At 36.7% G+C, this 15,384-nt stretch overlaps 1 protein-coding gene and 1 non-coding gene across 2 annotated transcripts in view; both read left to right on the top strand.

Moving 5' to 3' along the window:
• The first annotated feature begins 6,313 nt into the window (after positions 1–6,313).
• Trnav-cac lies at positions 6,314–6,386 on the top strand. Its single transcript has one exon. It is a non-coding gene; the product is annotated as a tRNA-Val (tRNA).
• Positions 6,387–8,224: 1,838 nt separating this feature from the next.
• Clcn5 (chloride voltage-gated channel 5) overlaps positions 8,225–15,384 on the top strand; it is a 46,163-nt gene continuing 39,003 nt past the window's right edge. The window contains exon 1 of the mRNA XM_048796634.1: positions 8,225–8,371. Within this exon, the coding sequence (XP_048652591.1) occupies positions 8,230–8,371 (142 nt within the window). The 5' untranslated portion in view covers positions 8,225–8,229. The remainder of the gene's footprint in view (positions 8,372–15,384) is intronic.

Here is a 15,384-nt window from a genome sequence, read left to right as displayed (position 1 = left end):
TATAAAATGCCATAGTGTTTGCATAGAACCTATACTCATCTTCCTGTACCCACTGTATTATTTCTAGATTATTAATCATATTTAATACATTGTAAGTGTTATAGAAATAGTTGTTATTTAAAGGCTGTCATTGTAGTACAGAGCCATTTTTTCCAAATACTTTAAATCTGTGGTTGGTTGATTTAGCAAATAGGACATCCAGAGATACAGACAGAGATCCTTCATGGCCTATGGTGGGATATAACAAATATGTGGTAGGAGATAAGTCTTTCTGGGTAGATAGGATCTAGATTTGATATGACCTGAATATGTGATGCAAAGAAATTTAAACTTGACCCTGTAGGCAGTGAGGAAATAGCTTATAATTTTAAGCGAGAAAGTGACAAAGGGCATTTGTTAGCTTTGTAACACAAGTGTCAACTATTCAGCATTTCCCCTTGATTGCTTTCCTACTTAGCCCTCCATGTTCTCTAGTTGGGCCAATAACTAAATTCCCTTTCATTGTTCCTTGCCTACCCCAAATTCTGACTGACCTCAGGCTTGTGCTATCTGGAAGTTTGATTTATTCCAGATGTGCCATTCTTTTCTTCCTCTCTTTTTTTTTTTTGGTACTGGGGATTGAATCCATGGATGCTTAACGACTGAGCTACATCCAGAGCCCTTTTTATTTTTATTTTGAGACAGGATCTCACTAAGTTGCTGAGACTGGCCTCAAATTTGCAATCCTCCTGCCTCAGCCTCCCAAATTGCTGGGATTATAGGTGTGTGCTACCATCCCTGGACAGATATGCCATTCTTTGGATTGATACGTCATAGCGAAGCCCCAAGGTGTTATGGAAAAAGCACTGGGCCTGGAGTTCAGCTGGACTTGTGATCAAAACTCAAGTTTAAGGAACTTTCAGTTGTTTCCTAACTATACCGCTTTAATTTTTCATGAACATCTTTGCATCTGCAAAGTAAAACTAAACACTATCTGAATGAATTATCTGTGCACAAATGCCACTTTCACTTTTACTGATTGAATTTATTTCCTATCCCTAGCATCTGTTTTGCTTGATTTACTCACTGCTTCTAACTTTCTTTTGTTGACCCTTCCTTTCAATGTATTTATTAAGGAAACACTTTATAACCCAAACAGTGAACCAGAGAGCTGCTTCAGGAAATGTTTGAAATGAGGCTGTTCAGTTTAGCTTGATTGTTCCATGTCAGTGGGTTACAGGAAGGAGTTTTCAAGGTCCCTACGGGAAAAATGAAAAGTTTTCCAGTTTCTCCTTTGTTAGATCTTCTCTTGTAGCATCATTATTTTGTTTTAATGAACTCCCAGAACAATAGGTACACCCATTTGAAACTATGACTACAGGACACATTCCAAAGCCAAACATAAATTATTTTTGGATTTCCCATACTTTTTTCTCCCTATGATTTGTGTGGCTAATATAGAGTTGCTGGAACCATGTATATTAAATCACTTCCTGAATGAAATACATAACCAGTAGGGAGAGGGGGAAGGGACTCTGCATTGCCTTACAAACTTTCTTGCTTTCTTTCAGTTCTACTCACTGTATGAAACTCATGAGCATTTAATAAATTTACACTAAAAGAAAACTTCTTGAGTTGTGTTACTCTGTTAGCCTCGGTTTTTCTCATCAGCTAAAATGGTGGTGGTTTTCAGATAAGCTTTCTAGTCACCTGGAGTGTCTCCTGAAGAGATTGAGTGCTTTTTGTAGATTTGTTGAATGTAGTGAACCCTAAAACCAGACGAGCATTTTTGAAAATACTGATGTTGATGCCACCTGCATTTAAAAAGGAAAGTTGTCATGGGGTTGAGGTCATGGAACATGTCTTATTTATGTTTTATGTTTAGGTTAATATTGTTTCCATTTTTTTTTGTTATTTTCCTCCTGCTAAGTTTGAAGTAGCAACAAAGGTGTCAAATGGAATTCCTGGAAATTTAGGACTGGAGTTTAAGGGAGCAATAAGAGCTATAGATACAGGTCAAGTATGCTTTCTCCAATATGCTGTGACCAGAAGTGTTTCAGATTTCAGAATTTTTCAAATTTGGGAATATTGCATATACATAATGAGATATCTTGGGGTTGGGACCCAAGTCTAAATATGAAATTAATTTGTTTCATGTATACCTTATATACATAACATGAGGATAATTTTGTATAGTGTTTTTAGTGTGCTTTCATTTTGACAGTGATCCATTATAGGAGGTCACATGTGCCAGTTTCCACTTGTGATGTCATGTTGACACTCCGAAACTTTGAGATTTTGGAGCATTTATAAGATTTCAGGTATTCAGATTAGGGATGGTCAAACTGTAGAAGGTTTTCTTAAAGGATAAAACAAGTAAATAAGATTAAAGCTGGGAAGCATCTTTTATCTTAGTCAATTAAGACTAAGATCCAGAGTTAAGGGGAGAGGCTATTTTTGCTCATCTTTTAAAAATTATTTGTCTGTTTATTTGATGTTCAAAAGGGACAGCTGTGCATGTGGGTGGTCAGAATAGGGAGTCAGAGTCCAAGTATGAGAAGGGCACAAACTCAGAAGGGTATTAGTTTGGGGTGTTGGAGTTTAAATATATTAAAGATGGTGTCAGGACATCACATGGGGCCCTCTTTAGTATCAGAACCTGAGCAGGATAAAGGATAAAGAAGGCACCTACATGAGACAGTGACTGTTTTGTGAGTGAGAACCTGACAAGTATGAGAACACCTATGTAGGGAAAATAGGTGGGAAGGAGATGGGGGATTGGTTATATGCAGGGACATTGTTCAGGAAAGAAAAAAGAAATTGGGGTGATAGGATCCATATTTTTCATTGTCAGTTGAAAAAAGGTACAAAAATAGGAAGGGAAAAAAACCTAGGTTGAGCCCTATCATGTTTAATAGAAATTACAGCTTTAAGTGAGTACTTATGGTATACTATGTGTGTGTGTATAATATATAAAAACATATTTTATATATGTAAAATGTAAGTATGCAGAAAGCATTTTGGTCAATATATAGATATGGATGTGGAAATATATATGAAAATATGTATTCCTACCTATGTCCACTAAGAGAGTTTGGTAACAGCAACACACAATAACAATGAACATATTTATACCATATCTTACTTTCTAAAATACCATTCTTAAGTAAAAGGATTCAGGATTCTTTGAAGAAATGACTGGTTCTAGGAATGGAGAACAAAAGTACAAGATGAGTCTGGGATGTCTTTTGTGACAGAGATTAAGAGAATTGTCAAAGCACGATAGCAATGTGTCAAAAGGGTACATAAATGCACACGAAAGAGATTCTCACTAGCTAAATTTTAGAAAATTTGAACGTGAATGCAATAATAGCAATGGATTATAATCCATTGAACAAAATAAGAGTCTACATATCTATATAAAGATTGAATAAATAAAATGTTTTATAAGAAATAGTTTATTTGCCTAGTGTTAATGTACTTAATCAGAAAATAATCATTCTTATAAGGAGACAAATAATATATTAACAGTGAAGAGGCTTGAAATATACCACTTTGTTGGGGGTGGGGAGCAGTACTAGGGATTGAACCCAGGACCTTGTGCATGATAGGCAAGTACCCTACCACTGAGTATCCGCAGTGCTTTTAATTTTTTTTTTTTTTTTAAGACTGGGTCTTGCTAAGTCACCCAGAGTGCACTTCAGTTTGTGATCCAGCTCCCTCAACTTCCCAAGTAGCTGAGATTATAGGCATGTGTCACTGGCCCAGCTAGACACAACTTGTATCAAGTTATCAAATAAATACCATTAATGGGACAAATAAAAAAAAAAAAACATGTGCCCTCTGATAAGAAACAATTAGGAGAACAAAGCTTTTCGTAAGATCTCTGATCTTCTTGCCAAAGATATATATAACCTGAATCTACTCATGAGGAAATATCAAACAAACCAAAATTGAGAGATTGTCCACAAATAGCCTATATTCAAGATTGTCAACATTATAACCTCAAGAAAAGATAAAGATCTGTTCCAGATAGCGATTTCATGTAGGTATTCCTTCTGTCACTTTTCCAGAAATTTAGTATTATTCCAAATTTTGTATCCCCCCAAATGTCAGTTGAGAAATTAGGAAGTGAGAAAGAAGCACTCAACATAGAAATCATGATGGTTTGAAGAAATCCACTCATGTCAAGTTCAAAGCAAGAGTACAAAACACTGACAGAGGGCTAGAGGTGTACTTTAATAGTAGAGCCTTTGCCTAGCATGCACAAGGCCTGGATTTGATCCCTAGCATTGCAGATGGCGATGATGATGATGATGATGATGATGATGATGATGATGATGATAGTAAAAATAAGAGGAGGAAGAAGGAAACAGTTAAAAGTTGAGGAACTACATTTTTAGAAAGGAAGCCAGGAGTTTCTGAGAGGAAAAAGTCATGGTTTAAGCAGTTAGCCTGGGATATGTGGTTGTTAGATATGTGTATGTCTATGGCCCTGTGTGCTGCTAACAGTCATTCTTGTAAATAAAATAAATAGTAATAAGTTTATGTGCATAGTGTACTTTACTCAAATCCTATGAACGGTGTCCCAAGAAAAAACAAGCTTAGGAAGTGAAATAAATCCTTAAGTCGGCAATTCTGTATAGTGTTCTTGACCTTGCTTAGGAGATCCAAATGTTATGCTATTTGAATACTTCCCAACAATGTTTGCCAGTTGTGTCCTCATTGAGTAATGCAATATTCATTATGGAGAACAGTTATTTGCAAAGCCAAAAAAAGATTTTCACTATTTTTTTAAAAAGGAAATAAGCTTATATGAGACAGCATGTTCTCCTAAAGTCCGAAGTGAAGATGCTTTTGAATGCAGTCGTATCAGTTTGACTAACATCAACACAGAAAAAAATATTTTTTCTTAAATAGTAAAGACATTTATTTCCTAGGTGGGAGGAGTGAAGACAGAGTAAAGATTTCCTATGTGTTTTTAAGTAATAGGAAAAAAAATTTCTGACAGTCCTGTTTTGTCTGGCTTTCTGAGGCAGAGAATTTTGTGTAAGAGCATTATGGAGGGGGTCCTCTCAGGAGAAGGAGAGTGAAGGAGGCAGTATAGAGGGGGGAAAGCCCAGCAAGGATAAATTGGTGAGGCGTAAAGGAGCTTGGCAGAGTTTGCAAAACATGGATTATTAGTATCCTATGACCCATTTAATCCACACAGCAAAGTAAGTTTGTGTAGCCAAAGAAATGATTTTGTAATCAGCTGAGCATAGTGGTACACACCTGAAATCCCAGTGACTTGGGAAGCTAAGACAGGAGGATTGCAAGTTTGAAGCCAGCTTCAGCAATGTAGCAAGAACTTGTTTCAAAATAAAACAACAGCTGGGCTGGTGGTGCCTCCCTGTAATCCCAGTGGCTCTGGAGGCTGAGGCAGGAGGATTGTGAGTTCAAAGCCATCTTCAGCAAAAGTGAGGAGGTGCTAAGCAACTGAGTGAGACCCTGTCTCTAAATAAAATACAAAATGAGGCTGAGGGTGTGGCTCAGTAGTGGAGTGTCTCTGAATTCAGTGCCCAATACAAAAAAAAGGGGGCTGAGGATGTAGCTTAGTGGTAGAAACCCCTGGGTTCAATCCCTAATACCAAAAAGGGTGTTATGATTAATTATTTTATATATTATTAGTACCTTAAAGTAGCTTTGTTCCCTTTCCTACCTCACTGCATATCATAAAACATAGTAATGTCCCAGTATAACCTCATATTTAGTTCAATGTGCACAGATTTCAAACTGTTTTTGCATATAGCAGAATAGTGAGAATGCATTTCTTTTATTTGCATTCATACTTATCCACTAGTAAACAGAGTTTCCCTTGGGGTATTTGATCTCTTAGTTTCAACCACCACCTCAACATTATTAACTCCCAAATCTTTGCCTCCCAGTCATCTCATTCAGCCTACACAGCATCATTATTCTATCTGTCCCAGTATCCCACAATGTTTATACATAGTAGATGTTTCTTAAATGTCACTCACTTAACTCAGGCTGGTCACTTATCACAAGGGAGGTATTGTGAAATTGAATATGTGATTTGGAGCCCAACTTCAGAAAAATTTAACTGGGCATTACTTAGCATTTCCAAGCTTCAGTTTCTTGTCTGAGTTATAATGTGGGCTGGGGTTGTGGCTCAGTGATAGAGCACTTGCCTAGCATGTGTGAGGCACTGGATTCGATTCTCAGCACCACAAAAAAAATAAATAAATAAAATAAAGGCATTGTGTCCATCTATAACTAATAAAAATATTTTTAAAAAGAGTTATAATGCCATAGCATAAAAAGGATGGAGAGGGCTGGGGATATAGCTCAGTTGGTAGAGTGTTTGCCTCACATGCACAAGGCCCTGGGTTCAATCCCCAGCAACACACACACACACACACACACACACACACACACACAGAAAAAGACACAGAAATGATGGAGAAATTAAATGAAAGAATTTACTTGAAGCACATAGCACAATGCCTGGAAATGGATAAGTACCTAGCAAATATTGGTTGTTTTTCTTTTGTGTTCAGTGTTTAAAATATTTATCTGTTCTGATTCTACTTTCTTAGGTCTTTTATTGAAGTTATCCTTTATTGAAGATATCCTAATTTTCTTCTTACCAGACTCATCAAGCATCATTCTAACAACCTAGAACAAGAAATTTCTATTGAATGATTGATACTGGAGATTGAACCCAGGGGCACTCTACCCCTGTACTACATTTCCAGTTATTTATTTATTTATTTTTGAGGCAAGATCTTGCTATTTTGCCAAGACTAGCTTTGAATGCAGAATTCTCTTGCTTTAGTCTCCTGAGTAGCTGGGATTACAGGTGTGTGCCACCATGCCTGACAAAGAAGTTTTATAAAAGAACAGGAAACCTCAAAACAAGTATTATTTATTTCATTCAGTAGAACTTTACTGTTGATGATCTTTTACTAAGACTTAATTTTTTTTTTAAATGGGGGAAAGGGTAGGGTTACATATAGTTGGGCATAATGTTGTCTTTCTTTTAAACAGCTTGCTGATTATTTTTTTAGTAAAAGTTACAATTTGGGAATTTGCACTTGGAAGGTAGAAAATTTATAGTATTGGGGCTGGGGTTGTGGCTCAGCGGTAGAACACTCGTCTGGCATGTGTGAGGCCCTGGGTTTGATCCTCACCACCATAAAAATAAATAAATAAAATAAAGGTATTATGTGCAACTATAACTAAAAAATAAATATTAAAAAATAAAATATGACCAGTACATTTCTCAATACCATATCTGATTTTAATCTCAATTATTTGTGAACTCCATTTATATTTGTACACAGGCTCTTATTTGGTTTTATATTCATTTTAATGGTTCTCAACCCTGCCCCCCACTTAGTATTTAGTATAGTCTAGAGGTACATAACTAGAGGGTTACTGAGTATATTAAGTAAGTACTTCACAGTTCTGTATTGTCAAAGTAAATATACAAAAGAAGGCATAAGAATAAGTGGCAACTTCAGCTGGGCGCAGTGGCACATGCCTGTAATCCCAGTGGCCCAGAAGGCTGAGGTAGGAGGATCTCAAGTTCAAAGCCAGCCTCAGCAAAAGCAAGGTGCTAAGCAACTCAGTGAGACCTGTCTCTAAGTAAAATACAAAATAGGACTGGGGATGTGACTCAGTGGTTGAGTGCCCCTGAGTTCAATCCCTGGTACCTCCCCCTCCAAAAAAAGGATAAGTGGCAACTTCAAAGGGGAAAACTACCCAAGTGTCCTTCAACTAATCGATGGATAAATAAAATAGGGCCTATACATACAGTTGAATAATATTCAGCCACAAAAATTAGTCAAATGTATGCCCTAACATGGATGAACCTTGAAAACATTATGCTAAATAAAAGAAACAAGACACAGAAAGCTGCATACTGTATGATTCCATTATATGAAATATCCAGAGTCAGCAAGTCTATAGACACAGAAAGTACAATAGAAGTTACCAGGGACTGAGGGATGGGGAGTGATTGTTTACTGGGTACAGAGTTTCTATTTAGAATGATGAAAAAGTTCTAGAAATGGATAGTAGTGATGGTTGCACAGCATTGCAAATGTACTCAGTGCTCCTGCATTGCATACTTTAAATGATTCAGATGTTATATTTTATATGTGTTTACCACAACTGAAAAAGGAGGGATTGGGGACTTAGATGTCATTATTATAAGCCTCCTATTTTTCTTTCTTTATAGGAGCCATGGATAACAGAGGTTTTCAGCAGGGGAGTTTTAGTAGCTTCCAGAGCAGCTCCAGCGATGAAGACTTGATGGACATACCAGGAACAGCTATGGATTTCTCCTTGAGAGATGATGTTCCTCCTTTAGACCGAGAAATAGAAGGTATTATCATTACTGATGACAATAATTTCTTTTTAAAATTTACTTTAGATTTATGTACAGTAAAATTTCCTTTCTGACACACAGGACTCTGTATTTTAACACATGCCTAGATTCTTGTAACCTCCACCTCTGACAGGTTCAACCCCATAAAGAATTCTTGCAGTCAGACCTCCCTCCTCTCTAGCCCCTTGTACCACTGATCAGTCCCTGTATTCTTTCTTTTTGATAATGTCATATACATTAAATCACATGTCACCTTTTGAGACTAGCTTCTTTACTCAAGTTAATGCCTTAGAGATTTATCTTTTTTAAATGAATAGCATACCCAGGAATAGGATCACTGGGTCATATGGTAAATGTATATTTACCTTCCTTCCTTCTATCCATCTGTCCATTCATCCATACATACATACTGGGAATTGAACCCAGAGGCACTCTGCCACTGTGCTACATCCCCAGACCTTTTGATATGTTATTTTGAGACAGGATCTCACTAAGTTATTCAGGTTGACCCTGAACCAGGAATCCTCCTGCCTCAGCGTCCCCCCCCCCCAAGTATCTGGAATTTCTTTATTTGCTTTCTGGTATGCTGTTCTCTGAGTTTTAACACATTTCTTAGCACACATGTCTGAGCTAGTATGTTTAACTTTATAAGAAACTGCCAAACCACTGTCCAAACTGCCTATACCATTTTGCATCTGAACTAGCTATAGTCATGACAGTTCCACTTGCTTCACATCATTTACAGCTCTTGGTATTTTCACTAATTTTTATTTTAGCTGTCCTAAGAAGTATGTAGTGTTAATCATGGTTTCAATTTAATTTCTTTAATGGCTAATAATGGCTAACATCAATGTCATGTGCTTATTTACCAGCCTTACATATTCATTGATGAAGTTTGTGTTCAATTTCTTTTCCCATTTTGTAACTGGATTTTTATTAACTAGAATACATCTACAAAGTGAAAATTCTCCTAATAAGTCGTTTGGTTACCCACTTTCCCATGATTGTATACAATCTTATGATACGGTTGTACTGTAGTTAACTAAACTTGTGTTAATGCACATTTTAGTTGTTTACCATGTTTTGCTATTACAAACAATACTGCAGTGAACAACCTTGTAGATACATATCTGTTTAAGCATATGAACAGCATTTTTGCAACTTGAATGTAATAGTGCTTTTTTCTCTGACAACCTCACTGTGTTGAATATCATCATTTTAAAAGTTTATAATATGATAGGATAAATAAATAATTTCCATTATTATTTTAATCTTCATTTAAAATACTTTTATTTTGTTTGGTACTGGGGATTGAACCTAGGGATGCTTTGCCACTGAGCTACATCCCCAGACTGTTTAAGATTTTTTTGGCTGGCCTCCAACTTATAATCCTCTTGCCTCAGCCTCCTGTGTTGCTGCGATTATAGGTGTGCACCATCATGCCCGGCCACTTAAAAATAATTTTTATTTAATGGAGTTTAATGTGATTTCATGTGTTCATATGATGTTTCTATTTTTCTAATGGTCTGATTATCTTTTCTTATTAATTTATTGGAGTCTTTACTATATTATTACTAATTCTTTGTCTGATATAGGTTGGACATATTTTTCCGTTTCTGGTTTGTATTTTATAACTTTGTTTTCACAAATCTACAAATATTTTAATTTTTATATAGTCAGTTATATCCCCACAAAAGTGGGGACTTCTGTGTTTCTTCTTGTACTTTTAGAAAGGACTTTATAGCTTTAAGATTAAATTTGTAGAATTACTTTAAAACTATTGTAGGGTACTTTAACTGACCAGTGTTGCTATTCTCAAAGACAGAAGACAAAGAAGTACTGTCAGAATTCATTACTTAGCAAATTTGTTTTAAGGGCATGCAACTTTGTAGACACTTTAGGTTCTGGGAATTAGCAGGGCTTTGACACCATCCTTATCTTCATTAAATTAATTCTAGCTAGCTAAACAGCCACACAAAGTACTTATGATAGTACCTACCTCTTAGGGTTGTTTTAGGATTAAATGAGATAATACCTATAAAGTACTTATAACTGTATGTGGCATAGAGTTAAATGCTCATAAAGTTAAATATAAAGGATCATCCAGGCATGATGTTGCACTCCTGTAGTTCCCATACAAGGGAGGTTGAGGCAGGAGTTTCACTTGAGCTCAGGAATCTGAGGCCAGCTGGGCTGTATAGTGAGATACTATCTCAAACAATTTAAATATCATTGTTACATTATTATTTACTGCTATAATTCTATAGCATAAGTTCTATAAATTATGTCTTGTGTGTGTCTGTGTACCTACAGTGGTTCAGAAATTTCACAAAAAAGGGTATATTGGAGCAGGTACTTGAAAGATTAGCTGTTTTGTAGGAAGGAGAACATGCCAGACAAAAAGTAAGGTTTTGCAGAAAGATATCAATAAGCATAAGATACAGAGGTATAAAAAGACAGAATGTAAGCTCAAATAACTAAGTCAGAATCTTGCATGTCATGCTAAGAAGTTGAATTAGCTGAACATGGTAGTGCATACCTAAGTTCCCAGCAACTCAGGAGATTGAGGCAGGAGGATTGCAAGTTTGAGGCCAGACTGGACAAGTTAGCAAGACTTTGTTCTAAAATAATAAACAAGGTCTGGAGATGTTGCTCAGTGGTAGTGCACCCTGGGTTTCAATCCCTGGTACTGAAAAAAAAATTTTTTTAATTAACCTTAACTTATTATCACTGCAAGGACAAAGCTCCTTCATCTATTTATTTAATAAATAGTTTTTTGAGCACCTACTGTGAGTGAAACACTATTGTAGATACTGTGGATACAGTGGTGGAACTGAGACAGATATTGATCTGAACTTAGATCTTGTGAGAGAAGATAATAAATGAGTAAATACAGTTGTCCCTTGGTATCAGAGGGGGTATTGGTTTCAGGACGTCCTCAGACTCCAAATTTGTGGATTCTCAAGTCCCTTAGATAAAATGGCATAATGTTTATATAGAACATATACATATTCTCCTGTATTCTTTTTTTAAAAAATATTTTTAGTTGTAAATGGACACAATACCTTTATTTTATTTATTTATTTGTATGTGGTGCTGAGGATTTAACCTAGTGCCTCACATGTGCTAGGCAAGTACTTTACCCCTGAGCCACAACCACAGCCCTCCTCCTTCGTTTTTCAAATCATCTCTAGATTACTTATCATACCTGGTAAAAAGTAAATGCTAGGGCTGGGGAAATAGTTCAGTTGGTAGAGTGCTTGCCTCACATGCACAAGGCCCTGAGTTCAATTCCCAGCAGCACAAGAAAACAAAAACGAAAAAACACCACAAAAAATAAATGCTATAAAATACTTGTAGTGTTTTTTAGAGAACAATGACAAAATAGTGTACATATTTAGTAAAGATACAGTTTATTAAAAATATTTTCAATCTTCAGCTGATTTCCACAGATGTGGAAACCTTTGAATACATAGGGCCAATTGTAGACAAATTACATAGTAAATTACTCAGTGTGATAAGTACTAGGATGGAAATAAACTGCATGGCAATAGATAATAACTTAGGAATAACATTTAAGTAATGGATGCCTCTTTCTGAGGAAGCAATGAATTTGGGTGAGCCTTTCAGTATAAAAACCACAGGTTAAAAAGGATGAATAGAAGTTTACCTAGAACAGAAGTTTGCCTACAAGAGATAACTCAGGAAAGTGCCAGCAGGTGACAACCCTGAATTTAAAGTTCACAAAAGGGAGATACTCATGGTTTAGTGTTTAATGATTTTTCATATCTGCCTACTTCTACAAAAGAAAACTGTGTTTGCACATCACTTGCACTTACATGCATTTAGTATCCATAGTGGGTCAGTTATAATAGCAATCATGGCTCTATCTGGCTAAGCCAGTTTGGCCTACCTAGTTATCATGGTTGCTTCTAATAGAAAATGGTCTCATAGAATCCATATCACCAAAGTACATTGTGTGTTCGTGTTGGTCTCAGTGATGATTGGGGCAAGCGACAGTTCATTATTCCCATTTCATAGAGTAGAAAACCGAGGCAGATTAAGATTCTTTTTTCACATTGCCTGTGATTATAGATTGGGCTTTTACATGAGAATTCCTTCATCCTTCTTCACTAGCTTTTATAGGAGAATTACTGCTTGTGGTTTTCAAAGTCTGACCATAAAATAATGTGGCTGCTTTCTATGAGCCACATGCAGAAATCAGTCCACTTACTATAATCTCTAGTAATGCAGTTTTCTTGCTTTGCTTTCAAATCATTCTTACTTTATTTAATGTTTTCACATGGGGTTTCCTAATAGACAGTACCAACAGAAAAATGGTCACAACGTCCTTGATACGTGACGGTAAAACTGTGCATAAAATACTACATTTTGTAGCAGGCACAATAGCACGTACTAAAAGGATTAGTTGGAAGGAGCTTGAAAGGCAGTAAAAGTGGTTCTTGTTTTCCAGATGGCTAGAGGAATTGATTTATGGGGAATGAATAAATAAATTATGCATGGCATGGCTAAATGCATCTGAGGTAGTGTTATAGTAGTCAGTAAATTAGAAGAAACATAAACACAGAGATCTGAAAGAAGCAGAGGGGGAGGAAAATAGAAAAAGGGAAACATTCAGAGCTGTTCTCATCGTCCATCTGTTCTCACTCCCTGCCTCTGCAATCTAGACCTCATGGTCAGCACTGCATTCATTCATTCATTTAGTATTTATGGAGGACCCAGACATGAGCCCAGCACTGTGTTATTCTAGTAGTGCTCTCCCATTCCCTGCTTTCCCTCACTTTCTTGTCTTTCTACCCAGAATGCATTAACTATTTGCACGAGGAGACATTCCTGGCAGAGAGAGCAACACACGTAGAGGTGCAGCAGCGTGAGAATGCCTTTTGAATTCCAGAAACACAGACTCTGCCTGTCTGAGGTCTAAGGTTCCTGGGTGTGGAGGATGGTGGCCCTTGGAGCAGAAGGGAGGGCAGCAGGGGATAGGCTGGATAGCTAGCTAGAAATCTAGGTGGGGTCAGATTGTGTGTGCTTTGGGATCTTGTAACCAAGTCACTTCAAATGATTTAAAATCAGAGGAATGCCATGATCAGATTTGAGTTTTTGAGAATTGGCAGTATAGAGGATGGATTGAGAGGAAGTGTCAGTGAGTGGGAGATCAGTAAAGCTGTTGTTATTTTAAAAATCTAGGGAAAAGATCAAAAGGCCTGAATGAAGACAAAGGAATGAAGAGGAAGGAATAATAGGTTCTGGAGAAATTTCACAGGGGAAATTGATATGACCGATTAGACGTGGGGAATAAAATAGAAATGGGTCAGGGATAACTTCAAAGCTGAAGCATATTATGAGGTAGGGTGTGTTCCCACATAACACCTGTCGAGACTCAGCATAACCTCCCAATGTCCCAGAGCAGAACAAGAATCATAGCAGTTGAATGAAATAAATAGTCAATGAAAACATGATGGAACTTGAATTCCATCAAGTAACTTGTGAAAAAGTTCTGTTTGTTCTGCTATGTTGTAGAAAAGTCATAATTTTCCTCCAGAGAGAAACGGAAAACATCTTGGACTCCAGCTCATGGAGAAACCTACCATTCTAACCTCATTTAGGCTTCCCCTGAGCTGCCCAACTAAAGCAATGGTGTGGATTGTGTGTGGAGGAGAAGAAAAGGTACTTCAAAATCCATCATCCTCATAATTCTGTAACTCCCCTGGACACTTAGTCTGGGAGGGTGGCAGTTAACTGCTACTTTTTAAGCTTAAAAAAATGTGTCCCATTTCTAAACCTCTGTGGGGCCAGATGCTAAATCTTTAAAATGATATCTATGATGGTGTCTGTAGGCTTGTGGTTACTTCACAGGGATATGGGGAGCTTTTAGAATTGATGTCCTCTAATGTTTCACCCTTTTATTTATTTCTATTTTTAATTAACTAAAGTACATATTTTATTCAGATTTACTTAGTGATTATTTAATGTCTCATCCAGAATTTCACATTACATAGAATATATCGTGTCTTGTGCACATTCTCAGACTTGCCTCTTTTTGGGTGACCTTAAGGATTTTGAGCACTGCTCAGGTATTTTGTAGAATGTCCCTTAGTTGGAATTTATGTGATGTTTTTCTCATGATTAGACTGGATTATAGGTTTTGAGGAGGGAGACCACTGAGGTCAAGTGCCGTTCTCAGCACATCATATCAAAGGTCCATCCTGTCAACATGATTTACTGCTGTTGATGGTAACCTCGATGGCCTCGATGATTGATTGCTTGTCAGGTTTCTCTACTGTGAAACTATTCTTTTTTCCACCATTCCATACTATACTCATTGGAAGGAAGTCACTGTGTAGTCCACACTTAAGTTCTTCACCTCTTTGAAGGTAAAACATCTACAGAAATTATTTAGGATTAAGATTTGTCTGTTTTCTTCCATTCATTTATTTAGTCAATCATTTATATCATTATGGATTCATTTACTTTATACTTTGGGTTGTAATTCATTTCTACTTTATGTTGTTGCTCAAATTATTCCAGCTTGGGCCATTGGGAGCTCTTTTAGTTGTCTCTGTTTCCCTTTGATAAACCCCTATTATTGTGTGTGTATTTTTTTTTAAATCATTCCCTTACTTTTGGACACTACAATATGCTCCAGACCTGTGTTATATATTTCCTGCTCCAATACTAGAATCAAGCATCTCTCCAAGGAGCTCTGGTTCCTTTATTTAGAAAATATTATGGCATAATCCGCTTGAATCAAATGTATGAAATATGAGATGTCAAGAGCTTTGTAATGTTTTGAACAACTAATAATTAAAAAAACACAAAGAAAGGTGAAGAAAAGAAAATATTATGGAACCAAGCAATGGGCAGTATATTTGCTCATTTCTATGAAGACATTCTTGCTACTAGGCCTCTTAGCCAACTAAGGAAATATATGTGTGTATGCAGACACACAAAAGCATGTGGGCTGGTGATACAGCTCAGATGCTTGCTTA

Source organism: Marmota marmota, unplaced genomic scaffold (assembly GCF_001458135.2).
Source record: "Marmota marmota marmota unplaced genomic scaffold, marMar, whole genome shotgun sequence".
NCBI lineage: Eukaryota > Metazoa > Chordata > Mammalia > Rodentia > Sciuridae > Marmota > Marmota marmota.
Note: the sequence above shows the minus strand (reverse complement) of the source record. Positions and strands in the feature narration are given on the sequence as shown.